This window comes from Hemitrygon akajei, chromosome 7 (assembly GCF_048418815.1).
Source record: "Hemitrygon akajei chromosome 7, sHemAka1.3, whole genome shotgun sequence".
Lineage (NCBI taxonomy): Eukaryota > Metazoa > Chordata > Chondrichthyes > Myliobatiformes > Dasyatidae > Hemitrygon > Hemitrygon akajei.
In genome coordinates this window covers 140,648,330-140,674,110 of record NC_133130.1, presented here as the reverse complement: position 1 = coordinate 140,674,110, position 25,781 = coordinate 140,648,330, and the positions used below count along the sequence as shown (strand labels likewise).

General features: G+C 44.9%; 1 protein-coding gene across 1 annotated transcript in view; it reads right to left on the bottom strand.

The window, feature by feature from the left end:
* The window catches only part of mamdc4 (MAM domain containing 4), a 59,291-nt gene extending 34,757 nt beyond the window's left edge, over window positions 1-24,534 (bottom strand). The window contains exons 1-4 of the mRNA XM_073052125.1: window positions 24,232-24,534; window positions 6,512-6,649; window positions 5,013-5,147; window positions 3,868-3,995 (exon numbers count right to left, since the gene is read on the bottom strand). Of these exons, the coding sequence (XP_072908226.1) occupies window positions 3,868-3,995; window positions 5,013-5,147; window positions 6,512-6,649; window positions 24,232-24,373 (543 nt within the window). The 5' untranslated portion in view covers window positions 24,374-24,534. The remainder of the gene's footprint in view (window positions 1-3,867; window positions 3,996-5,012; window positions 5,148-6,511; window positions 6,650-24,231) is intronic.
* Window positions 24,535-25,781: the final 1,247 nt, after the last annotated feature.

The window sequence follows — 25,781 nt, the reverse complement described above, 5'->3', positions numbered from 1 at the left end:
TCAATATCTTGTGGTCAATTCTGGTCCATGCTGATCCCTGCTTTCAATCAGTTCAGCTGACGGAGTGCTAATTCGGGAATTCCTTCCCTCCCCTGTCTGTCCAGTGTCCTCGGCCCAACCATCTTCAGCTGCTTCATCACCTTCCTTCCATCATACGGTTAGAAGTGGGCATGGTCACTGATGATTGCACAACATTCAATTCAGTGCAGATCTCATTGAGTTACATAACATGCAACCAGGCCCTTCAGCCCATCTGGTCCCTACAAACCAAGTTGCCCCATACAAGCCGGTCCCTTTGCCAGTATTTGGCCCAGAGCTTTCTAAATCTTTCCAATCCATGTAGTCCCTCCAAATGTCTTTTAAAAGCTGTAATTGTACCTGTCTCAACCATTTCCTCTGGCAGCTCACTCCACATAGATACTGCCCTTAGTGTAAAAAATGCTCTTCAAGGTGCTATTAAATCTCTCCCCTCTCACCTTAAACCTATGCCCTCTAGTTCTCAATTCCCCAATCCTGGGAAAAAGACAGTGCATTCACCCTATCTGTAGCCCTCATGATCTTATACATCTCTACAACATCACCTCTCAAGCCCCTATCATCTAGGGAATAAATTCCAAGCCTGTCTAACCTCTCACTATACATCACTTTCTCAAGTCTTGGCAGAATCTTCGTAATCTTTTCTGCACTCCTTCTGGTTTCATAACATCATTTCTATAACAGAGCGACCAAAACTGAACACAATCCTCCACGTGCATTCCCACCAGTGTCCTGTGTACCATGAAGTCCCAGCTATTATCCGCAGTCCCTGAGAGGTGAAGACCAGCCTCCCAAAAGCTTTCTTCAGCACCTTGTTTCAGAGAACGTGCTTCAAGGTCGCACTGCTCCACAAAGCTCCTCAGAGCCCCTGCCATTCACTGTAAAGGTCCTACCCGGATTTGACTTTTCAAAACGCAACGCCACGTTCTTATCCGAATTAAATTGCATTTGCCGTCCCTCGGCCCACTTCCTCAGCTGATCAAGATCCCCCCGCAGTTTTGAAAACTTTCTTCAAATCCACTATATACCAGCCAGTGAGTGAAACTGCCCATCCCTCTAGCTCGTCCGAGGCAACATTCACTCATGGTCTAACGTGGCAAATACCAAAAGAGCCAGGCCACCATCTCTCCTCCAAGAGAGAATCGAGCGAGCTACTCTTGATGCTCAGTGGTACTGCCACCATGAGATCCTCCCCCCACTGCAGGGCTCATCATTGACCAGTCAGCTGGAGCAGCCACATCAGTTCCGAACTACAAGGGCAGGTCAGCGCTGGACAACCTTCAGTAAGTAACTCCCGACAAGCTCCTCACTTTCCAGCCCTGACGAAGGCTCTCGGCCCGGAACATCAGATCTTTGTTTGCCGAGCTCCTCTCCCACCCATTTGTGCGCGCTGAACCAGACTTTGCTGCCGTCTCCAAGCCATCGGTCAGGCGTGTGATGCCTCAGGTGAGTGCAGCTCGCAGGAAGCTCAACACCATGCAGAAGAAAGCAGCCTGACACTCCATCAAACCACCCCCCTCGTCCCTCCTCCCCTACCACTGCTGCACAGCTCATCAACCAGGTCACTCCAGCGCTGAGACCTGCACTCACACGGGAACACCACGATCTGCAAAATCCCCTCTGAGTCGCACGCCCTCCTTTCCTTCATCCTCCCTGGTGTGGTTCCTGAACTCCCTCCCCAACAGCAGCAGCAGCATTGAGGTAAACGTCTGGAATGCCAAGGCATAAAAGTCCCCCGGCTGAGCGCTGGAAGTTGGAGTTACTACAGAAGGGTGATTGGTTCCCGTGCTGTAGACCAGTGATCCCCAACCACTGGGCCACGAGGAAACGATATGAGTCAGCTGCACCTTTCCTCATTCCCTGTCACGCTCACCGTTGAACTTGAATGCACGTGAGGTCATCAGTCACCTAAACGCAGTGACACCCACGCGCCAGGGGTCACTGGTTGGCCTCGCGCGGCTGGCGAGAAGTGCCGTTGCTATTGGCCCGGAGCGCGGACAGATGGGCACCACCTCTAAACCTGTTTACCACACCGAATGTTCGTGGGGAATCTGGTGCTAAAATATTCGCAGACGACCTAATTCGGGCTCAGGGTTTCGTAAGTAGCAGAGCAGCTACCTCGCTGCGATCTACTGAGAGTCATCCCTCGAGACAAACTTTTGTCAGCTGATAGATCCTGCGGGGTGGGGGGGGTCAGGCGGGCACCCTGTCGCACTCCACGCTCGGTCGGTCGCTGTCTCTGGACTGTGACTGCCGCGGCCCCGGCACGGGGACCTCCGGCCCTGACCTTGTCCTCTCACCCCACCCACAAACAGCCGCACCTGGGCAAGGCGTCTGGAGGCAGGCGGTGCCTCGAGGCTGGAGTTCGGGCTGGGAGGCTGTCTAATGAGGCAATGAGTCCTTCAAAACTGCTTCGGCACCTTGAGTCTAAGCACCTGCACTTGAAGACAAACCCGCTGAGTTTTTTGAGCAGAAAAGACGTAAGCAAGAGGGATAGAAGCAAGTACTGATAGACACGAAAACTAAATTGCGGAATAGACTGGACATAAGGAACCCGCTTCGAGTATCACTGTATTCTGGTCATGTTTAATACCACCCCACCCCATCAGCCAGTCCGCAAGAATACTGTCAATATTAAACTGGTCCATGGTGCAAAAAAGGTTGGTGACCCCCTGCTGTAGACCCTATGAGCGCAACGGGGCACTTCCACCAAAGGGGCTGCAGACGTTGTGCGGAGGTATTTAGCCACCGGCAGCAAATCAAGAGGCAGCGCCCAAATCGAAAAAAATAGCTTGCATAACTTGGAGTCAAATTTCACTCAGTGTTATTTCTGTGAACTGACTTCACATTGGAAGATATGCCAAACAAGCACAAGAGAGGATGTACCCGGGACATGAGCAAACCTCATGAGTACATCAGCCCACACACATCCCAGGGTAACGGCGCACAGCCAGTCGGGTCAGGTTCTTCAGCCACAACATATGCCTGGGGAGGTTGAGTCAGGCCTTTGGGCCTGGGGAGGTTGAGTCAGGCCGTTGGGCCTGGGGAGGTTGAGTCAGGCCTTTGGGCCTGTGGATTTCCGTCAGGGTGTCGGGCCACAGGAGAAGTCTCACTGGGTTCAGAAGAGCTGACCTGGGTGCAGACCATGGTACTCGAAGTTGGTGCCTTTGAGTTGACGCAAAGGCCGCATGTAGTGAATCTGTGAGTGACTGTCTTGGACATTTCTTTTGCGATTGCAAGATGCTGTTGGACATTGATTACAGCAGGCCTGCTTGTGTGGTGGAGAGACAGCAGTGCTGCCTCGGTTATGGTGAGGACTATACCTCAATACTTGGTCCTGCTTTGTAGCATGGCGTCTGGTCTCTGTTGGAGGGGTGGGCTCCCCTGTTGGTGCTGCCCTCCAGTGTTGAATCAGTCAGACAGGAGCCATCAAATTGCAGGACCTGGACTAAAAATGTGTTTTTCTTTTTTTCTTATTATTTTGAACATGCGGGTATGTTTTGGCACCTCAGCCTGGAGGAACACTGTCTCATTTGGCTATATTCACATGACAGTTAAATTTGATTTGATTTTTTGGCTGCCTGCCACCTGGACCCCTGAATGGCCGTCTTGGCTAGGCCCAGAGGCAAATCCACCAACAGGTCATCCAAGCGACACGTTCCCTCCGTACTGGGTGCCTGTATGTCAGGAACGCAAGGCAGAAATGCAACCAAAACCTGAGAAGCAATCCCTTAAATACTGCCCTTCCCACAGTACCAGCCCTCACACGACGCGACACCCCCTCAGCACCGCGCCCCACACGTACAGCGTGTTCTCTGCTGTGTGAGTTACCTGGAAGTGTTTGAGCTGGGGGCTGATGGTGTGGGATGCGCGCCTCCACTCGTTACCTTGTGTCGCGGTCCTGGTCCACAGGAGCTGCTCCGGCTGCCCTTCTTGCCGCGCCTTGAGGTTCAGGTACCCTGTAGGGGGAGATCAGTCTTAGTCACAGGCACTCCCCTCGCAATGGGGTCCAGAGTACCAGAGAGGGGAGCACCTTGTGCAGCTGAAAGGGGATGGGTGGGGGTGAGTGGAGGTTTGAGGGAAAAGGTTATGGAATGATGGGGAGGTGACAGTTTACAGATTGAGGCAGGGAATTTGCCCATAATCTGGAGTAAACACACTGGGCGAGGCAGCTGAATTATCGGGATGAGACTCTTTGGGACCCAGTGTGCCGTGTCCACTTTGCTCCGGAGATGCTGGGGCGCCTCCAGCGCTTTGCGTGTTGGCCTGCAGAGGGCGCCAGTGGGCAGGATTCACGGCCGGCGCGCCGGCACGGATTGAGCGGGTTGCCATGGAGACGGGCAGGCCTCGCCGATCCGCCAGGGCGAGATGTCACCGGGGCTACGGGAGCGGCGGGGTCCGAGTGGAGGAACGGGGCCGCCCGCGGGCCCTTAATCAGCCAAAAGATCATAGAGTGACACGAAACTGGGCTCCCAGTCAGTGACCGCACAGCTCAACAGGCGCCTGCACAGGAGCCCTGAGAAGGGGAAGGGGCGGAGGAGGAGGGAAAGACAAGCAATGGAAAATCACCCCCTCCCCCCGTTTGACAAGAACACACCAATTCCATCCTACAAACCTGGAACATCATTCATAAAACTTCAACCCAATTCACAGCCAGTGTGAGGTAAACCCATGACGGTCAGTATGTGGGATACTGTATCCCACTGAGGGTCAGTTTGTGAGATACGGTATCCCAGTGAGGGTCAGTATGTGGGGGTCTGTACTCCAGTGAGGGTCAGTATGTGGGGGTCTGCATCCCAGTGAGGGTCAGTGTGTGAGATACTGTATCCCTGTGATGGTCAGTATGTGGGATACAGTACCCCAGTAGTCTTTATCCCAGTGAGGGGTACTGTACCCCAGTGAGTGTCTGCAGATCTGAATACCATCTGTTGACAAAGCACTGAAAGTAAATGAGACTGACATGACTGGTGACTTACCGATACTGGGGCCATACATGTGGTACCAGAAGGAGAAGCACAGGTCACAGGCGGTGGCGGTCTGATTGATGGAGACGAGTCGTGCATGAGTGTTTTTGCCTCCTGTTGATGCAGGGCTGACGAACAAGTACCAACCTGTAGATGGGAAAATGCTGCCAGAGTGAGGGCCAGGTGTGTGGGTTGGCACTGACACCCCACAGCAGTGTTGCTGTGGACACCAAGGTCCTGTGCTGCCTCCTCTGCTGCAGGATTGGTGATACGTTCTGCCCTGTGGGCTGTGGACTAGTGTTATTGTCCAATGTATGCTGTCTCTGAAGGTTGACAGTAAAGAGGGAAACTTCACCGAATCGCTCAAAACTCAACCTTGTGGAAGGGGACGGAGAATGGGGTGAGTAGAGTCATTGGTAAAATGAGGCAAGATAGGTCATTGCAATCCTAACTAGGGCAGAATGAATCTCGACAACACCAGTCTAGCCAGCTCCTACCTGACTTGCCAATATTACCTGTCTAGGCAGTTCCTGCCAGACCCTCTAACATTACCTATATAGAATGCTACTCCCAAACATGTCAACATTACCTGTCTAGACAGCTCCTGCCAGACTCTCCAATATTACCAGTCTAGATAGCTTCTCCCACAATCTCCAGTGCTTTGGGTTGGGAAGTCCTTTATCCCACTTTCATCTCTTTACCAGTGGTTTATTTAAGCTTTGATGGTTTCTGCAACTCTCCGCATTCTCAGTATTCATTGTACCTCATTGCCCTTTCCTTTCAATCTCAATCCATATTTATATTAATAATTAATCAGGGAGATATCGGTCTGTGCATTATTCATTTGTCAATAGGAAACATTCAACTGTTTCCAAACGATTCTTCCACTGACTGATCATCTGATTTCCATTTCCACTTTTCCTTAGACCTTTGAACCTGCCTTTAAGACCAATTAACTGCTTATCCCTCTGCAATTAAATATTAAATTCTATCACATTATGATGACTCTTCCTAGAAAGTACTTTACTTTGATAATATTGTACTAATTTATGGAAGACCTTTACATGACTGCTATTTTACCTTGTGAGATCAGTTTTGTAGGGGGAGGATGGAAATAATTTACCTAATAAGTTTGCGAGGGGTTAGCATAACACTTCACAACGCAGCAAACGGGGCTCATTTCTGGTGCTGCCTGTAACGGGTTTGTCCATCAATGTAGCTTTCCTCCGGGTACTCTGGTTCCCTCCCACTTTCCAAAAACATACGGGTTGGGGTTAGTAAATTGTGAGCATGCAATGTTAGAGCCAGAAGCACGGCGATACTTGTCACAGACCCCAGCTCATCCTCGGACTGCGTTGGCTGTTGATGCAAATGCCACTTTCACCGTATGCTTCAGTGTTTTGATGTACATGAGACAAATAAACTAATCTTTTTTCTTTTTTGCTCCAACCTCCTTTGGAGAGCCTCTTTGATTGCTTATAAAAGAGCCAGTGCTGGGACCTCCAGCTTACCTCCATGAATGATGGTGTGATCATACATCGGGCCCGGGGTACTCGAGTTTGAACCATTCCCACTGCCAAACAGCCAGCAAAGACTGTCCGTTTCATTTTCCCATTCGCATGGACTGGATTCAAAATTGCAGGAAATTGCTGCAAGCCAACAGGAACAAGAATTTAGTCCACATGTAGTGTGTATCAGTCCTCATAGAGTGGCTCACAGTGTATACCCTTCAGTGTATATTCTTCAGTATACACACCACTCATTGTACGCACTCCTTCATCTACAGTCTTCAGTGTACGCACACACCCTCAGTCTATACATTTCACTGTATACACATTCCTCAGTGCATAGATCCTAAATGTATACACTCTCAGTACAGAGTACTCAGTGTAGGCACCCCTCAGTGTGTACACTCCTCTGTGTACACATCCCCTAGTGTACACATTCCTCAGTGTATAGGGCTTAGTGTACACATTCCTCAGTGTACAGTTCTTAGTATACCCATTCCTTCATGTACAGTGTTTAGTGTATTCATTCTTTAGTGTACACACTCCTCAGTGTATCCATTCCTCAGAGTACAGGCCATTGTGAACACATTCCTCAATATGTAGTCCTTTGTGTACTCATTCCTCAGTGTACAGCACTTAATGTTCCTTTTCAGTGAAAACATTCATCCGTGTACAGTCCTTAGTGTATCCATTCCTTGGTGTATGCACTCCTCGATGTACACATCGTGTACACATTCTGCAGTGTACCGTGCTTAGTGTACACATTCTTCAGTGTATACATTGCTTAGTGAACAATCCTTCAAGTACATATTCCGACATGTACAGATTCCTCAGTGTACTGTCCTTAGAATACACATTCCTCAATATACAATCCCTTGTATACATGATCCTCTGTGTACAAATCCCTCAGTGTACAGTCCTTGTTCTACACATTCCTCAGTGAATACCCTCCTCAGTGTATGGTCCTTCATGTGCACATTCTGCAGTGAACACATCCGTCAGTATACAGTTCTTACTGTACCCATCCATCTGTGTACTCATTCATGAGTGTACAGTTCTTAGTGTACCCATTCTTCAGTGTGTACAATCAACAGTGTACACTCTCCACGAGTACAGTCTTAGCGTATACATTCCTAAGCGTACAGTGTTAGTGTACCCATTCCTCAGTTTACAGTCCTTGGTGAACACAGTCCTCGGTGTACATATTCCTCAGTGTACAGTTCTTAGTGTCCTCTTTCTCACTGTACTCATTCCTCAGTGAATATACTCCTCAGTATACAGTCCTTAGTGTACCCATTCCTCAACATACACATTTCTCAGCGTATATTCCTTAATGCACCCATTCCTATGTGTAGAGTCCTCAGTGTACCCATTTCTTAGTGTACTGTCCTAGTGTACTCATTCCTCCATGTACAGTCCTTAGTGTACCCATTCCTCGGTGTACAGTGCTTCGTGTCCCTGTTCCTCAGTGTATACACTCAACAGTATGCAGTTCTTAGTTTAAACATTCCTCATAGTATACATTCCTATGTGTAGTGTTAGTATACACATTTCTGAGTGTACAGTCCTTAGAGTATGCAATTCTTAAGTGTACTGTCCTCAGTCTACCCATTCCTCAGTGTACTCATTCCATGGTGTACCTTCCTTTTTGTACACGTTCATCAGTGTACTGTCCTTAGTGTTCCCACTCAATCTACAGTCCTTCGTGTACACATTCCTCAGTGTACAGTCATTAGTGTTCACATTCCTCAGTGAACCCATTTGTTAGTGCCTCCATTCCTCAGTGTACCCATTCCATGGTGTACCGTCCTTAGTGTACCGATTCCTGAGTGTACAGTCCTCAGTGTGCCCATTCCTCAGTGTACAAATTCCTCGGTATACAACCCTTACAGTCCTTGGTGTACCATTCCTCAGTATACAGTCCTTAGTGTTCCCACTCAATGTACAGTCCTTATTGTACACATTCCTCAGTGTACAAATTCCTCGGTATACAATCCTTACAGTCCTTGGTGTACCATTCCTCAGTGTACAGTCCTTGGTGTACCATTCTTCAGTGTACACATTCCTCAGTAGACATACCCTTCGGTGTACACATTCCTCTCTCCATGCATCCTTCAGAGTGTCAGATTTACTGTGCTAATTCTCACATCTTGAAGGAACACGTGTGGCTATTCATCTGCCTATCACGTATTGTGTGTCTATGAGACCTGCACACGTTCTTCCTCACACACCATACAGTCATAGATTCATAACTGCACACAAAAGGCCCTTTAGCCCAATGGATCCATGGAAACGTCCTATTTGCTCATATTTAACCCATATCCCTTTCACTCTCCATCCAAGTACTTTCAAATGTTGTTTATCTACCTGCAACAATAACTTCCTCTGCAGTTCATTCCATATACAGATCACCCTCTGAGTGAAAACGTTGCCTCTCGAGTTCTTTTTAATCTTTGTCCTCTCCCTTTAAATCGATACCCTCTAGTCCATGATTCCCGAACCCTGGGAAAAAGGATACATGCATTCCCCTATTGATACCCCTTATACCATTATAACATCGTTCTTCTACACACCAAGGAATAAAGTCCCAGCCTTTCCATCCTCTCCCTATAACTTAGGCTCTTGTGTCCTAGCAACATCCTCGTAAATATTTTTGCTTTGTCTGTGCACAACTACATATCAATTAAAAAAACATAGATGTGGGAGATGGTTTTAACTGGTGTATTCATGTTACAGAGTGAGAGAGAGAGAGAAAGCAAAAAATGCGCATGCACAGACAACAGATCAACATGTAGTGCTAAGGTGCGGGTCATTGCTCTAAAAGTAATAGATCCATACATTACATTTCTGCCCCTTTAGATTAATACAGCATAAAACTGTACAAGTACAAAACATTTAATTTCCCTTTCATTAACCCATATTCCAAATAAACATGCTTTCACAATAACAGTCTACAACTACACAGTTCTAAATGTTCAGTCTTTTGGGCAGTTCTGTTGCTTTCAGGATAGCGCCTCTGGCCCTGTGGAGTGGCATCAGGTTTGGTAGGTGGTTTGTCTAAGACAACGTTCTCAGTTTCTGGTATTACGTTGCTGTCAGTGACATGATCATCACTGAGTGGTAAGCCTGGTGACCGTAATGTGTACATCTCGTTAGATGCAGTTTGTTCTTCAGTTGAGCATCCAGTATCTGGTCCACTTGACATCTCCATGCCTGCTCTCCTACATACACTGTGTACATCAGTGGTCCAGTTCTTGAAGCTATCTGACCAGGTGTCCACGTGTCTTCTTGGTAATCACGCACCAGGACTTCCTGTCCAATCTTGAAGCTCCTCGCTGCTTCACTTGGCAGCTGGCTGAACTGCTTATTCTGCACTTCCCTCCGTAGATCTGGTTTCAGGAGGTCTATGCAAGATCTCAGATTCCTGCTCATGAACAGCATTGCAGGTGTTTGACTTGTCATCGCATGAACAGAGTTCTGATGCACAAAAAGGACGTTGTCCATCTTGTGCTGTAGAGAAATGCCCTCCTTGCCCATCACTTTAATGGACTTCTTGTAGGTTTAGATAAACCTTTCAGCTAACCCATTCGTGAGGAGCTGACTTAAAACGTCTGATGGCAGGTTTCTTCATGAATAGCTGGAATTCTTCTGATGTGTATTGTCTCCCATTGTCACTCACAATTTGTTCTGGTAAGCTATTTCTGGCAAAGGTAGTCCTCAGGGCAGAGACAGTCTTTGCAGAGGTGGTTGACTTCATTGGTGTAAACCTCCAGCCAATTCAAATGAGCATCCACAGCAATCAGGAACATGGAGTTCATGAATGCCCCAGCAAAGTCAATATATACTCTTAACCATGGTGATGACAGCCACTCCCATGGGCGTAACGGTGTCTGTGAGAGTGTATTTTGAACTTTTTCGCATCCCAAACTGGTTTTGCCAAGTCTTCAATCTGTTTATCTTTTTCCAGCCACCACACCAGACTCTTCATCTTGACTGTACCCAGATTGTGCCCTTCATGCAGATTTTCTAACACTTTAGCGCACAGTTTAGTGGGAACTACGACACAAGATCCACACATCAGCGTTTTTTGACATACCGACAGTTGGTCTTGTTTTGCTGAGAACTCTGGAAACATAGGGTTACTGTAAGCTGGCCATCCTTGCATTGTGATTCCCTAGACTTTTGACAATGTTGAATCATCCCTTGTTTCCCTTCTATTTTGGAATTTGTTACCGGCAACTGGTCCAGCAATGCAGTGTGGAACACTTCTGCTGGGTCACAGAATGAAGAGTTTTCTTCACTTGCCAACAGTGGAAGATGTGACAAGCCATCAGCATTGCTGTGTTGTTTGGTGCCCTTGAACTCTATGTCTTAAGAGTGGGCTCCTAGGAAAAGTGCCCAACCAGGTAGTAGTCATCACTGGAATTCCCTTCCTGGGATTGAAAATGGACACAAGGGGCTGGTGCTCTGTCACCACCGTAAACCTTTGAATGTAGTGGTAATGATGGAACTTCTTTATTCCCCATACTGTGCATTGTTGTGTTCTGCGCTCGTCAAGTGATCTTGAAGGAAACACAATCAGGCTTTCAGATCCATCTTTCATAATATGTGACAAAATGGCTCCAATACCATAAGGGGACACATTGCATACCAGTCTGAAGGGCAGAGATGGGTCATAAATGGTAAGCAGTTTATCTGATGTTATTAGTCTCTTTGTTTCCTTGGATGCTTTTTCACATCTTTCTGATGACCATTCCCACTTTGCTCCTGTTTGTAATCGTGCATTCAATGGATGCAGCACTGTAGCAATGTTTGGGAGAAACTGGTGGCAGCAGTTTACAAGGCCCAAGTATGACCTGAGTTGTGACAAATTTTCTGGGTTGGATGCCTGTAGGTAGCACTGCTTCAATCTTCTCTTGTGGCTTATGTAAGCTATTCTTCTCAATGGCATGTCCACAATATGAGATTTCATTCTTGAAATGCTCACATGGTATTCTCTAATGGTAGCTTAGAAAAGAGTGTTGTAGTCAGCCTCTGGAATTACGGATAAAGCTGACCCTGTATCTAGTTCAATTTTCAGTTTTACGTATCTATTGTGATCCATATTATATTAGAATCTGCTTCAGTCATACTATGCAGTTCTAGGTATGACAGTTCGCCTTTGTCAAACTCTACGCTGTCTGATTCTGTTTTGTATTTGATAATTTCATGCATTTGCTTAGTTTTGTGTTTGAGACTTATCACTCATCAAGGCTTTTTGTCTGCCTTGCACACTTTCTCTATTAGACCTTGACTGTGATACCTTCTGCAGACTTTTTAGACCATAAGACCAGAAGGTATAGGAGCAGGAGTAGGCCATTTGGCCCATCAAGTCTGCTCTACTATTCAATCATGGGCTAATCCAATTCTTCCAGTCATCCCCACTATCCTGGCTTCTCCCCATACCCTTTGATGCCCTGGCTAATCAAGAACCTATCTATCTCTGCCTTAAATGCACCCAATGACTTGGCCTCCACAGCTGCTCATGGCAACAAATTCCACAGATTTACCACCGTCTGACTAAAGTAATTTCTCCGCAACTCTGTTCTAAATGGACATCCTTCGATCCTGAAGTCATGCCCTCTTGTCCTAGACTCCCCTACCATGGGAAGTAACTTTGCAATATCTAATCTGTTCAGGCCTTTTAACATTCAGAATGTTTCTATGAGATCCACCCCCATTCTCCTAAACTCCAGGGAATACATCCCAAGAGCTTCCAGATGCTCCTCATACGGTAACCCTTTCATTCCTGGAATCATTCTTGTGAATCTTCTCTGAACCCTCTCCAATGTCAGTACTGTATATCCTTTCTAAAATAAGAAGCCCAAAACTGCACACAATACTCTTAAGTGTGGTCTCACAAGTGCCTTATAGAGCATCATCATCACATCCCTGCTCTTATATTCTATACCTGTAGAAATGAATGCAAACACTGCATTTGCCTTCTTCACAACTGACTCAGCCTGGAGGTTAACCTTTAAGGATCCTACACAAGGACTCCCAAGTACCTTTGCATCTCTGCATTTTGAATTCTCTCCCCATCTAAATAATACTCTGCCCATTTATTTCTTCCACCAAAGTGCATGACCATTCACTTTCCAACATTGTATTTCATTTGCCACTTCTTTGCCCATTCCCATAAACTATCTAAGTTTCTTTGTAGGCTCTCTGTTTCCTCAACACTACCCACTCCTCCACCTATCTTTGTATCATTGGCAAATTTAGCCATAAATCCATTAATCCCATAATCCAAATCATTGGCATACATTGTAAAAAGCAGCGGTCCCAACACTGACCCCTGTGGAACTCCACTGGTAACTGGCAGCCAGCCAGAATAGGATCCCTTTATTCCCACTGTCTGTTTTCTGCCGATCAGCCTATGCTCCACCCATGCTAGTAACTCCCCTGTAATTTCATGAGCTCTTATCTTGCTAAGCAGCCTCATGTGTGGCACCTTGTCAAAGATCTTCTGAAAATCCAAGTACATCACACCTACTGCATCTCCTTTGTCTACCTGCTTGTAATTTCCTCAAAAAATTGCAGTAGGTTACTCAGGCAGGATTTTCTTTTCAGGAAACAATGCTGGCTTTAGCCCATCTTGTCATGTGCCTCCAGGTATTCCGTAATCTCATCCGTAACAATCGATTCCAACAACTTTCCAACCACTGATGTCAGGCTAACAGGTCTATAGTTTCCTTTCTGCTGCCTCCCACCCTTCTTAAATAGCAGAGCAACATTTGCAATTTTCCAGTCATCTAGTACAATGCCAAAATCTATCGATTCTTGAAAGATCATTGTTAATGCCGTCGCAATCTCTCCAGCTACTTCTTTCAGAACCTGAGGGTGCATTCCACCAGGTCCAAGAGATTTATTCAACTTCAGACCATTTAGCTTCCTGAGCACCTTTTCAGTCGTAATTTTCACTGCACGTACTTCACTTCCTGACACTCTTGAATGTCCAGTATAGTGAAAATGTCTTCCACTGTGAAGACTGATGCAAAATACGCATTCAGTTCCTCTGTCACCTCTGCATCTCTTATTACAGTATCTCCAGCATCATTTTTTATTGGTCCTATATCTACCCTCAACTCTCTTTTACCCTTTATATATTTAGAAAAGCTTTTAGTATCTTCTTTGATATTAGTTGCCAGCTTCCTTTCATAATTCATCTTTTCCTTCCTAATGACCTTCTTAGTTTCCTTCTGAAAGTTTTTAAAAGCTTCCCAATCCTCTATCTTCCCACTAGCTTTGCTTCCTTGTGTGCCCTCTCTTTTGCTTTTACTTTGGCTCTGACTTCACTTGTCAGCCTCAGGAGTGTCCTTCTTCCATTTGAAAATTTCTTCTTAATTGGAATATATCTGTCTTGCACCTCCCTCATTTTTCGCAGGAACTCCAGCCATTGCTGCTCTACTGTCCTTCCTGCTAGAGTCAGCCTTAGTCAGTTCCCCTTTCATGCCATTGTAATTTACTTTATTCCACTGAAATACCGACACATTGGAACTTAGTTTCTCCTTCTCAAATTTCAAAGTGAACTCGATCATATTGTGATCATGGTTCCCATAGGGTTTTCTTAACCTTAAGCTCTCTTATCACCTCTGGATCATTATACAACACCCAATCCAGCACAGCCGAACCGCTAGCGGGCTCAGCAACAAGCTGTTCTAAATAGCCATCCCTTAGACATTCTACAAACTCTCTATCTTGAGGTCCAGTACTGGCCTGGTTTTCCTAATCCACTTTCATGTTAAAATCCCCAACAAGGTTCCGCACAGTAGGCTTATTCAGAAATTCAGAAGGCATGGGATCCAGGGAAATTTGGCCAGGTGGATTCAGAATTGGCTTGCCTGCAGAAAGCAGAGGGTCATGGTGGAGGGAGTACATTCGGACTGGAGGGTTGTGACTAGTGGTGTCCCATAAGGATAGGTGCGGGACCTCTACTTTTCGTGATTTTTATTAACGACCTGGATGTGGGGGTAGAAGGATGGGTTGGCAAGTTTGCAGACGACACAAATGTTGGTGGTGTTATGGATAGTGTAGAGGATTGTCTAAATTGAAGAGAGACATTGATAGGATGCAGAAGTGGGCTGAGAAGTGGCAGATGGAGTCCAACCAGGAGAAGTGTGAGGTGGTACACTTCGGAAGGACAAATTCCAAGGCAGAGTACAAAGTAAATGGCAGGATACTTGGTAGGATGGAGGAGCAGAGGGATCTGGGGGTACATGTCCACAGATCCCTGAAAGTTGCCTCACAGATAGATAGGGTAGTTAAGAAAGCTTTGTTTTCATAAGTTTTCATAAGTCAAGGGATAGAGTTTGAGTCGCAAGGTAATGATGCAGCTCTATAAAACTCTGATTAGGCCACATTTGGAGTACTGTGTCCAGTTCTGGTTGCCTCACTATAGGAAAAATGTGGAAGCATTGGAAAGGGTACAGAGGAGATTTACCAGGATGCTGCCTGGTTTAGAGAGTATGCATTATGATCAGAGATTAAGGGAGCTAGGGTTTTTCTCTCTGGAGAGAAGGAGGATGAGAGGAGACATGATAGAGGTATACAAGATATTAAGAGGAATAGATAGAATGGACAACCAGTGCCTTTTCCCCAGGGCACCACTGCTCAGTATAAGAGGACATGGCTTTAAGGTAAAGGGTGGGAAGTTCAAGGGGGATATTAGAGGAAGGTTTTTTACTCAGAAAGTGGTTGGTGCATGGAATGCACTACCTGAGTCAGTGGTGGAGGCAGATACACTAGTGAAATTTAAGAGACTACTAGACAGGTATATGGAGGAATTAAAGGTGGGGGGTTATATGGGAGGCAGGGTTTAAGGGTCAGCATGACATTGTGGGCTGAAGGCCTGTACTGTGCTGTACTATTCTATGTTCTATTATCATGACATTGCTCTTCTGACCATTTTCTTTGATCCAACAGTCATTTGCATCATGGGATGATTTGCACATTGATAACATCTTTGGCTTTTTGCACCATTCAGGGACATTTTGTACATTTCACATTCTACCCTCCTTTTCAATAGTTCTTCTGCATCCTTTGCTGCAGTCTGTTACAATATTGCAATGGTCAATGCCCATCCTAAGGGTAGGTCTCTTTCTGACAGTAGCCTCATTTGAGTGCTTTGACTATGCGTGCTACATACAAACCTATCCCTTAATGCAACAGAAAGTCCATCTCTGAAGTCACAGTGCTGGGAAAGTTTGTGCAGTTCTGCAATGTATTCTTTTAACTGGTTCCTTCTATAAAATCTAATCTCTCAGCTATTACCAGTGGTTTAGGGCTCAAGTGAGTTTGTAAAGTTGTAATAATTTTGTCGAATGTCTTGCTTGCTGGCTTTTCAGTGGTTACTAAGTTAAATAAGAGACTGTACTGTATGTTTTTGGGTCCATTAACCTCAGAAGTGCAGAGACTTTCTTTTGCTCCTCCACATTGTTTGCATTACAATACAGTTCAACCCTCTCAATATATGACTCCCAGCCTTCATTAGCCCTAACAAATTCATCAACTTTCCCAAATGAAGCCATCACCATGTTTTCACTTTAAATTCAGCTTGTCTTTCACTGTTACTCTTGCGTTCCTTTGTTAGTGTCTGTGACGGCTTTCTCAAGCTGTTTAACTCTCACTGTTTTGTCCCGTAACTGTTGGTGCAATTCATGATATTTTCTGACATTCAGGTTCATACTCGTCACCAATTTGTTGTGTCTGTGCACAACTACATATCGATTAAATAAAAGCATGCATGCGGGAGATGGCTTTAACTGATGTGAATACAGTGTGAGAGAGGGAACAACACACGTGCCTAAACAACAGTGCATGCACAGACAACAGATCAACCTGTAGTGCTGGGAGCGGGTGTCATTGCTTTTAAAGAAATAGATCCATACATTACTCATTTCTTCACTCTTTCCTTCACTCTTTCCAGGTTAATTACATCTTTTCTAAAAGAGGGTAACCAAAATTGAACACAATTTTAGACTGTCTTTAAAGAGAGTGAACCCTTGCAAGGCAGAAAGTCTCGATGGAGTACCTGGTAAGGCTCTGAAAACTTGTGCCAACCAACTAGCAGGAGCATCTAAGGACATTTTTAACCTCTCACTGCTACGGGCAGAAGTTCCCATTTGCTTCAAAAAGGCAACAATTATACCAATGCCAAGGAAGAATAACGTGGGCTGCCTTAATTACTATCGCCTGGTAGCACTCACATCGACAGTGATGAAATGCTGTTGGTTGGTTATGACTAGACTGAACTGCCTCAGCAAGGACCTAGACCCATTGCAATTTGCCTATCACCACAATAGGTGAACGGCAGACACAATCTCAATGCTCTCCACAGAGCTTTAGACCACAACACAAACACCTAAGTCAGGATGCTGTTCATTGACTATAGCTCAGCATTTAGTACCATCATTGCCACAATCCTAATTGAGAAGTTGTAGAAGCAGGGCCTCTGTACCTCCCTCTGCAATTGGATCCTTGACTTCCTAACTGAAAGACCACAGTCTGTGCAGATTGGTGATAACATCTCCTCCTCGCTGATGATCAACTCTGGCACACCTCAGGGGTGTGTGCTTAGCCCACTGCTCTACTCTCTGTATACACATGACTGTGTGGCTAGACATAGCTCAAGTACCATCTATAAATTTGCAGCAATTGTTGGTAGAATCTCAGGTGGTGATAAGAGGGCATACAGGAATGAGATATGCCAACTACTGGAATGGTGCCACAGCAACAACCTAGCACTCAACGTCAGTAAGATGAAAGAGCTGATTGTGGACTTCAGGAAGGGGAAGACATAGGAGACAGGGAAGATATGGTAGGGTACAGGAACCGTGCTGTACAAACCTAGTCAAGGAGAAAAGAAAATCTTACAAGGTTCAGAGAGCTATGTAATGTTAGAGATCTAGAAGATTATAAGGCTAATAGGAAGGAGCTTAAGAAAGGAATTAGGAGAGCCAGAAGGGGCCATGAGAAGGCCTTGGCAGGCAGGATTAAGGAAAACCCCAAAGCATTCTACAAGTATGTGAAGGGCAAGAGGATAAGAAGTGAAAGAATAGGACCTATCAAGTGTGACAGTGGGAAAGTGTGTATAGAACCAGAGGAAACAGCAGAGGTACTTAATGAATAATTTACTTTAATATTCACTATGGAAAAGAATCTTAGTGATTGTAGTGATGACTTGCAGCAGACTGAAAAGCTTGAGCATGTAGATACTAAGAAAGAGGATGTGCTGGAGCTTTTGAAAAGCATCAAGTTGGATAAGTTGCCAGGACCGGATGAGATGTACCCCAGGCTACTGTGGGAATCAAGGGAGGAGATTGCTGAGCCTCTGGCAATGATCTTTGCATCATCAATGGGGACGGGAGAGGTTCCGGAGGATTGGAGGGTTGCGGATGTTGTTCCTTTACTCAAGAAAGGTAGTAGAGATTGCCCAGGAAATTATAGTCCAGTGAGTCTTACCTCAGTGGTTGGTAAGTTGATGGAGAAGATCCTGAGAGGCAGGATTTATGAACATTTGGAAAGGCATAATATGATTAGGAATAGTCAGCATGGCTTTGTTAAGGTCATGCCTTACGAGCCTGATTGAAATTTTTGAGGATGTGACTAAACACATTGATGAAGGAAGAGCAATAGATGTAGTGTATATGGATTTCAGCAAGGCATTTGATAAGGTACCCCATGCAAGGCTTATTGAGAAATTAAGGAGGCATGGGATCCAAGGGGACATTGCTTTGTGGATCCAGAACTGGCTTGCCCACAGAAGGCAAAGAGTGGTTGCAGACAAGTCATATTCTGCATGGAGGTCGGTCACCAGTGGAGTGCCTCAGGATCTGTTCTGGGACCCTTACTCTTCATAATTTGTATAAATGACCTGGATGAGGAAATGGAGGGATGGGTTAGTAAGTTTGCTGATGATGCAAAGGTTGGAGGTGCTGTGGATAGTGTGGAGGGCTGTCAGAGTTTACAGAGGGTCATTGATAGGATGCAAAACTGGGCTGAGAAGTGGCAGATGGAGTTCAACCCAGATAAGTGTGAGATGGTTCATTTTGGTAGGTCAAATATGATGGCAGAATATAGTATTAATGGTAAGACTCTTGGAAGTGTAGAGGATCAGAGGGATCTTGTGGTCCAAGTCCATAGGACGCTCAAAGCAGCTGTGCAGGTTGACTCAATGGTTAAGAAGGTATATGGTGTATTGGCCTTCATCAATCATGGAACTGAATTTAGGAGCTGAGAGGTAATGTTGCAGCTATATAGGTCCCTGGTCAGATCCCACTTGGAGTACTGTGCTCAGTTCTGGTTGCCTCGCTACAGGAAGGATGTGGAAGCCATAGAAAGGTTGCAGAGGAGATTTACAAGGATGTTGCCTGGATTGGGGAGCATGCCTTATGAGAATAGGTTGAGTGAACTTGGCCTTTTATCCTTGGAGCGACGGAGGATGAGGGGTGACCTGACAGAGGTGTATAAGATGATGAGAGGCATTGATTGTGTGGATAGTCAAGAGGCTTTTCCCTAGGGCTGAAATGGTTGCCACAAGAGGACACAGGTTTAAAATGCTGGGGAGCAGGTACAGAGGAGATGTCACGGGTAAGTTTTTTACTCAGAGAGTGGTGAGTACATGGAATGGGCTGCTGGCAACGGTGGTGGAGGCGGATACGATAGGGTCTTTTAAGAGACTTTTGGATAGGTACATGGAGCTTAGAAAAATAGAGGGCTATAGATAAGCCTAGTAATAAAAGGTAGGGACATGTTCGGCACAACTTTGTGGGCTGAAGGGCCTGTATTGTGCTGCAGGTTTTCTGTTTCTATACCAATCCTCATAGAGGGATCAGAAGTGGAGAGAGTGAGCAGCTTCAAGTTCCTGGGTGTCAAGATCTCTGAGGATCTAACCTGGTCACAACATATTGATGTAGTCATAAAGAAGGCAAGACAGTGGCTATACTTTATTTGGAGTTTGAAGCGATTTGGTATTTCAACAAATACACTCAAAAACTTCTATAGTTGTACTGTGGAGAGCATTCTGACAGGTTGCATCACTGCCTGGTTTGGGGGGTGTGACCAAAAGAAGCTGCAGAGGGTTGTAAATCTAGTCAGCTCCATCTTAGGCACTAGCCTACAAAGTATCCAGGACACCTTCAGGGAGCAGTGTCTCAGAAAGGCAGTATCCTTTATTAAGGACCTCCAGCACCCAGGGCATGATCTTTTCTCACTGTTACCAACAGGTAGGGGGTACAGAAGCCTGAAGACACACACTCAGTGATTCAGGAACAGCTTCTTCCCCTCTGCTATCTGATTCCTTAATGGACATTGAAGCTTTGGACACTACCTCACTTTTTTAAATATGCAGCATCTCTGTTTTTGCACACTTTTAAAAATCTATTCAAAATATGTAATTGATTTACTTGTTTATGTATTATTATGTTTTATTTTATTTATTTTTTCTCTCTCTGCTAGATTATGTATTGCATTGAACTGCTGCTGCTAAGTTAATAAATTTCACGTCACATGCTGGTGATAATAAACCTGATTCTGATTCAATACTGCAGTAGTGGCTCACCAACATCTCTTACAACACAATATCCCAAATTCTATTCTCAATGACCTGATCAACAAAGACCAGTCTGCCAAAGCCGTCTTCATCAACCTGTTTACCTGTGACACCATGTTCTTGGAATTATGGAATTAAGTACCATTGTTCTACAACGCTCCCCAGGGCCCTACCATTCACTGCGCAAAACCTGTCCTCATTTAACTCCCTAAAATGCAACACCACATACTTATCCATCCAAATAAAACTCCATTTGCCATTCCTCACTCCACTTACCCAGCAGATACCCTGCTGTAATTCTTGATGACCTTCTTCACTGTCTATGACACAACCTGCTTGAGTGTCATCTGCAAACTTAGTAACCATGCCTTGTACATTCTCTTTCAATCCGCTGATAGAGATGACAATAAGCACTGGGTCCAGTACTGATCCCTGAGACACACCACTAGTTTGAGCCTCCATCCTAAGAAACAATCTTCCACCATCACGATTTGCTTCATACCAGCAAGACAATTTTGTATCCATTTGGCTGCTGTCCCTGGATGCCATGCCATCTGAGCTTCCAGAGCGGCTTGCTATGCAGAACAATATCAAGGAAGGGCCTTATTGAAGTCCACCAAGACAACATCAGTGCGCTGTCCTCATTAACTTTCTTGGTTACTCCTTCAAAATGCTCACTTAAATTCATGAGACATGATCTTCCGCCACAAAGCCATGATGACTATCCCTAATCAATCTCATTCTTTCTCAGTATGTATATCTGACCTCTAGGATCCACTCAAACAACTTTTCTAGCACATTACTGCTCTACAGTTGCCAGGTTTTCTATCTTAAATAAAGGCACATCATTACCATCCTCCAGTCTACTAGCACCTCACCTATTGCCATTGATTACGCACATATTTCACCTAGGTCTCCCACAATTTCTTTTCCAGCCTCCCATAGATATGGATATACCTAATCAGGCTCAGAGACTTGTCTACCTTCACATGTTTTAGGACATCTTACTGTAATGTGTATATCTTCAAGACTTCCTCATTAATGTTCCCTACCATGAAGTGTTCATGTTTTCTCCACTGCAAAACCAAAAAAGAAATATTGAGGACCTTGCCATCTACTACCTCTCCACACACTGATTAACACACAAAATGCTGGAGGAACTCAGCAAACCAGGCAGCAGCTATGGGAAAGAACGCAGTTGATATTTAGGACTGAAACCCTTTGGCAGGACTGATACTCTTTTCCATAGATGCTGCCTGGCCAGCTGAGTTCCTCCAGCATTTTGTGTGTGTTGCTCAGATTTCCAGCATCTGCAGATTTTCTCTTGTTTGTGATTGGTCCACACACTGATATCCACTTTGGTTTTTGTGCAGCCCTATTCTCTTCTTTTTAACACATTTCCCTTTCATAGAATTATAAAATATTTTTGGATTCTCCTTAACCTTCTCTGCCAAACCTATCACATGCCCCATTTTTGCCCTCATATTTTCTTTTTTAAATATATTCTTGCAACCTTTAAACTCCTGCAAGGATTTACTTGTTCCCAGCTATCTGCACCTGATGCATGCCTCCTTCATTTTCCTGACCAGGGCCCTCAATATCTTTTGTCGTCCAGGCTTCCATGCTTCTGCTGTCCTTGCCCTTTACTCTAACAGGAACATATAGATCTTGAGCTCTTGGTACCTCACTTTTTAAAGGCCTCACACTTGCTGGACGGCTGGTGGCATAGTGGCATCAGTGCCGGACTTCGGAGCGAAGGCTCCCGAGTTTGAATCCGGCCAGCAACCATGCGCGCTTTCCATCTGTGCTGGGTCGAGCATCAAGCTAGCAACTCGACCTCATAAAAAAGAAATTGCCTGCTACATCAACAGCAAAAATGGTCATATGAAATGGCAATTGATGGCCTATGCTCTCTCGTGACTTGAAAGGCAATTTCTCTTCTCTCTCACACGCCTGAAAACCACCTATTCAAAGTTTCAAAGGTACACTTAATGTATACAATGTCATTGTACATGTATGCACTCAATGTCAGAGAAATGTATACAATATACATCCTGAAATGCTTTTTCTTTGCAACCATCCACGAAAACAGAGGAGTGCCCCAAAGAATGTACGACAGTTAGATGTTAGAACCCCAAAGTCCCTCCCAGCTCCCCTCCCTCCTGCATGTAAGCGGCAGCAAGCAACAATCACCCCTTCCCCCCACCAGCAAAAAAAGAAGCATCCTGCCTAACGCTGTCAAAATTCACCTTGCCCCTTTCAGTTCTGGACTAGTTCAGTCTTTTTTAGTAAGCTAAAACTAAAAGGAATTATGATCACTGATCCCAAAGTTCTCTCCCACTAACACCTCAGTCGCTTGCCCTGCCCAACTTCCCAAGAGTAAGTCAATCTTTGCCTATATTGCTTGAGGAAACTTTCCTGAACACATTTAACAAATTCCAGCCTATCTAAGCCATTAGTACTACTACAGTCCCAGTCTACATTAGGAAGGTTAAAATCCCCTACAAAGACAGCCATGTCATTTTTGCATCACTCCACAATCTCATATTTGTTTATTTAATCTCCATGGACTAACTGGGGACATTTAGTACAATCCAATACAACAGACACATCCAATCCTTCCCCACTTGAAGATAACTCCAACAACATTGTATTTCCATTCCACTGCCTTGAGTTCAGTCACTGGGTTACTTCTGTCAGCAGACTTTAAGTTCCTGTCTAATATTCCCTTATAAGAATGTACACAAACTCCAGGTAAGCAGACCAAGAGCCAAAAGAGGATTCTTCCTGGTGTTGTCTGGTCTACTGGATACATCAAATCTTGTTAAATATCCTGGCTGAACATCCAGCTGACAAATCCAGGGCTGGGCTCTGAGCTCAAGGTTTTAAATAGAAACAAGCAGCACTCAATTGTAGAAAACATGTGGAAACTACTCAAGACTGCACAGATTTGCATATTGTGAAGGAAGCTTTCAACGTCAACTGGGAAGTTGTCTTCCATCACCTGTTCAAAAATGAGGACCAAACCAAAACCTGCCACAAGGAGTAATTCCCCAATCCTGCCATCCTGTCTCCAGCGTTTTGCCCATTTCCCTCCATCCGATATCCCTGCTGACCCAATCCCTCACCACTGGGAAGCTTCTCTTCAGTTATTCTATTGAAACCCATTGCATTCCTGAGTATTTTTATTGTTTTATTATTCATTTATTAATGGGATCTGGGCCCTGTGAATGAAGCTGGCATTGAAGGTGGGCTGAGCTGCTTTCTGAACAGCAGCAGGTCTTCTGGTGAAGATACTTACCCAGATGGGATAGGAGTTCCAGGATTTAGAGCCAGCAACAAAGAAGGAACTTACCCTTCATGTCCCTTCTAAGCCTCCTTAAACCTTCGTCCTCTTGTACTAAGATACTCCCACTTAATTAGGAAAAAGTACTATCTACCCCATCTATGCATTTGATAAGTTTATGCACCTCTATCTGATACCCCTCAGCCTCCTTTGCTGCAGAGAAAACAGACCTTAGCTTCTCCATATTCCCCTGATAACTGTACTGCTCCATCTAGGTGACATCCTAATGAGCTTTCCCTGCCCTCTTTCCAGTGCAATCATATCCTTCCCATGTCCAGAAAAACACACAATACTCCAGATGCAGTTAATCTGATGTCTTATGAAACTGAAACATTGTCCAACTCCTGTACCCATCCCAATACTTCAGTGTCTCACAGGAGACCACCACTGGAAGGGCAGCAGGATCCCACTCTCCGATGGGACAGGTCTAGAACTGCGGGATAGCAGGGGAGAGCTTGAAGCAAAGGTCCTCTGTCGCGTGCGATGGTGCAGCTATCAGCCTGGCTTTAATGTAAAACTAACCTCAGTAATCGCTGTAGTGCTTTGCTTTGTATAAACCTTTTTAGGTTAGAAAACGATCCATGTTTGCTAACGTTACTGCCCAATTAGTGTCTGCTTTGGTTTACTGCGACAACTTTGAACACCTCCATTATATCACGCTGTAATCAGTGCCATACAAGCAATAAAATACACAACTTTTCAAGCGGTTCTCTAGCAGAATCCATAAATATCCTTCGTAACGCCACCAAATGGGAAAAGTGACTTTAAAAAAGAGCTACAACTTACCCAGGAGGCTAGGTGGGAGCAAGAATAGTGACAGAAGTGTGAGGAAACGCATTAGGAACTTCTCGCAGTGTAGTGACTGCATCTCAAAGCAAGCAGCGAATAGAATGGAATGCACTTTGATAAAGCTTTGGACTTTAATCATCCTATCAACATTTCCCTAACATCCCCTTATTTCTCAATTGTTCTTGGACTGGTTTTATGAGCATTTGCCTTAACTTTAACCTGAACTTCACTAACTTTGTTGCAATCTCAAGGTGACCTTTAAAGAGCCTTTTTTATTCACTTTTCAACATCTTTGTGTCAGAGACCAGTGCTTGTTGCATCTCTCTGATTACCTTACCCCGCCCCGAGGAGGTGGAGAGCTGCTGTCTCGGACCGCTGCCTTTTCTGAGCAAAGTACTCCCACAGGGTTGCTGAGCAAGGAGTTCTAGGACTGAAACACGGCAATAGAGAGACTGTTGGGCAGCACAGTGACACAATTAGAAGAGCAAATTCTTAGCTCCAGCCACCCAGGTTTGGCTTTGATCTCCGGTGCCGTCTGTGTGGAGAATGCATGTTCTCCCTGTTACATAGAACCTAGAAGAGTACAGCACAGGACAGGCCATTCGGCCCGCAATGTTGTGCCGAGCCAGCTAAAAGGCAAATCAAAAACACCGAAACACTAATCCCTGCTACCTGCACCATGTTTATATCCCTCCATATTCCTCACATCCATGTGCCTACCCGAACGTCTCTTAAAAGTCTCTAATGTATTTGCCTCCACCACCATACCAGGCAGCTCATTCCAGACGTCAGCAACTCTCTGTGTGGTTCCTAGGGCTTACATTTCTAAACAGAAGCTGTCCAGTTTTTACCTGAATGTTTCTCCACTTTGTAATAAATGTCCAGTTTTTATCCAAACGTTTCTCCACTTTGTAATAAATGTCCAGTTTTTACCCGAGTGTTTCTCCGCTTTGTAATAAATGTCCAGCTTTTAGCCGAACGTTTCTCCACTTTGTAATAAATGCAACTCTGCTGATGCCTCTTTAATTCATGTGTTTCGGTTTTGCCCTAAAATTGGAAAGTTTTGGCGGGAAGTATTTCATACCTTCTCACAACTTTTTAGGGTCCAATTTGACCCAAATCCCCTTACTGCCTTGTTTGGTATTATTGCAAATGAAGATATAACTTTAAATACTCCTAACCTACAGGTTTTAGTTTTTACCTCTCTTTTAGCAAGAAGAGCTATGTTGCCTAAATGGAAGGAGTCTACCCCTCCTACACATCTTCAATGGCTACGTGATATTATGTCGTATTTAAATTTAGAAAAGATCCGCTGCTCAGCCTTAAATTCGAAACGATCTTTTTATGATATCTGGGGACCTTTCCTAAATTACTTCTCCAATTTATAAAGTCTAACAGTGCACAGACTTTTATGTATATTTTTATCTTCTCTTCTTAAGCGAATATGTCTTTTTTTTCTAATTATCCATTATCATCCATCAGCTTTTCTCTTTGGTAGTTGGTAGGGGGTTGACTTTTTTTTATATAAAAAATTTCTTTTACGATGT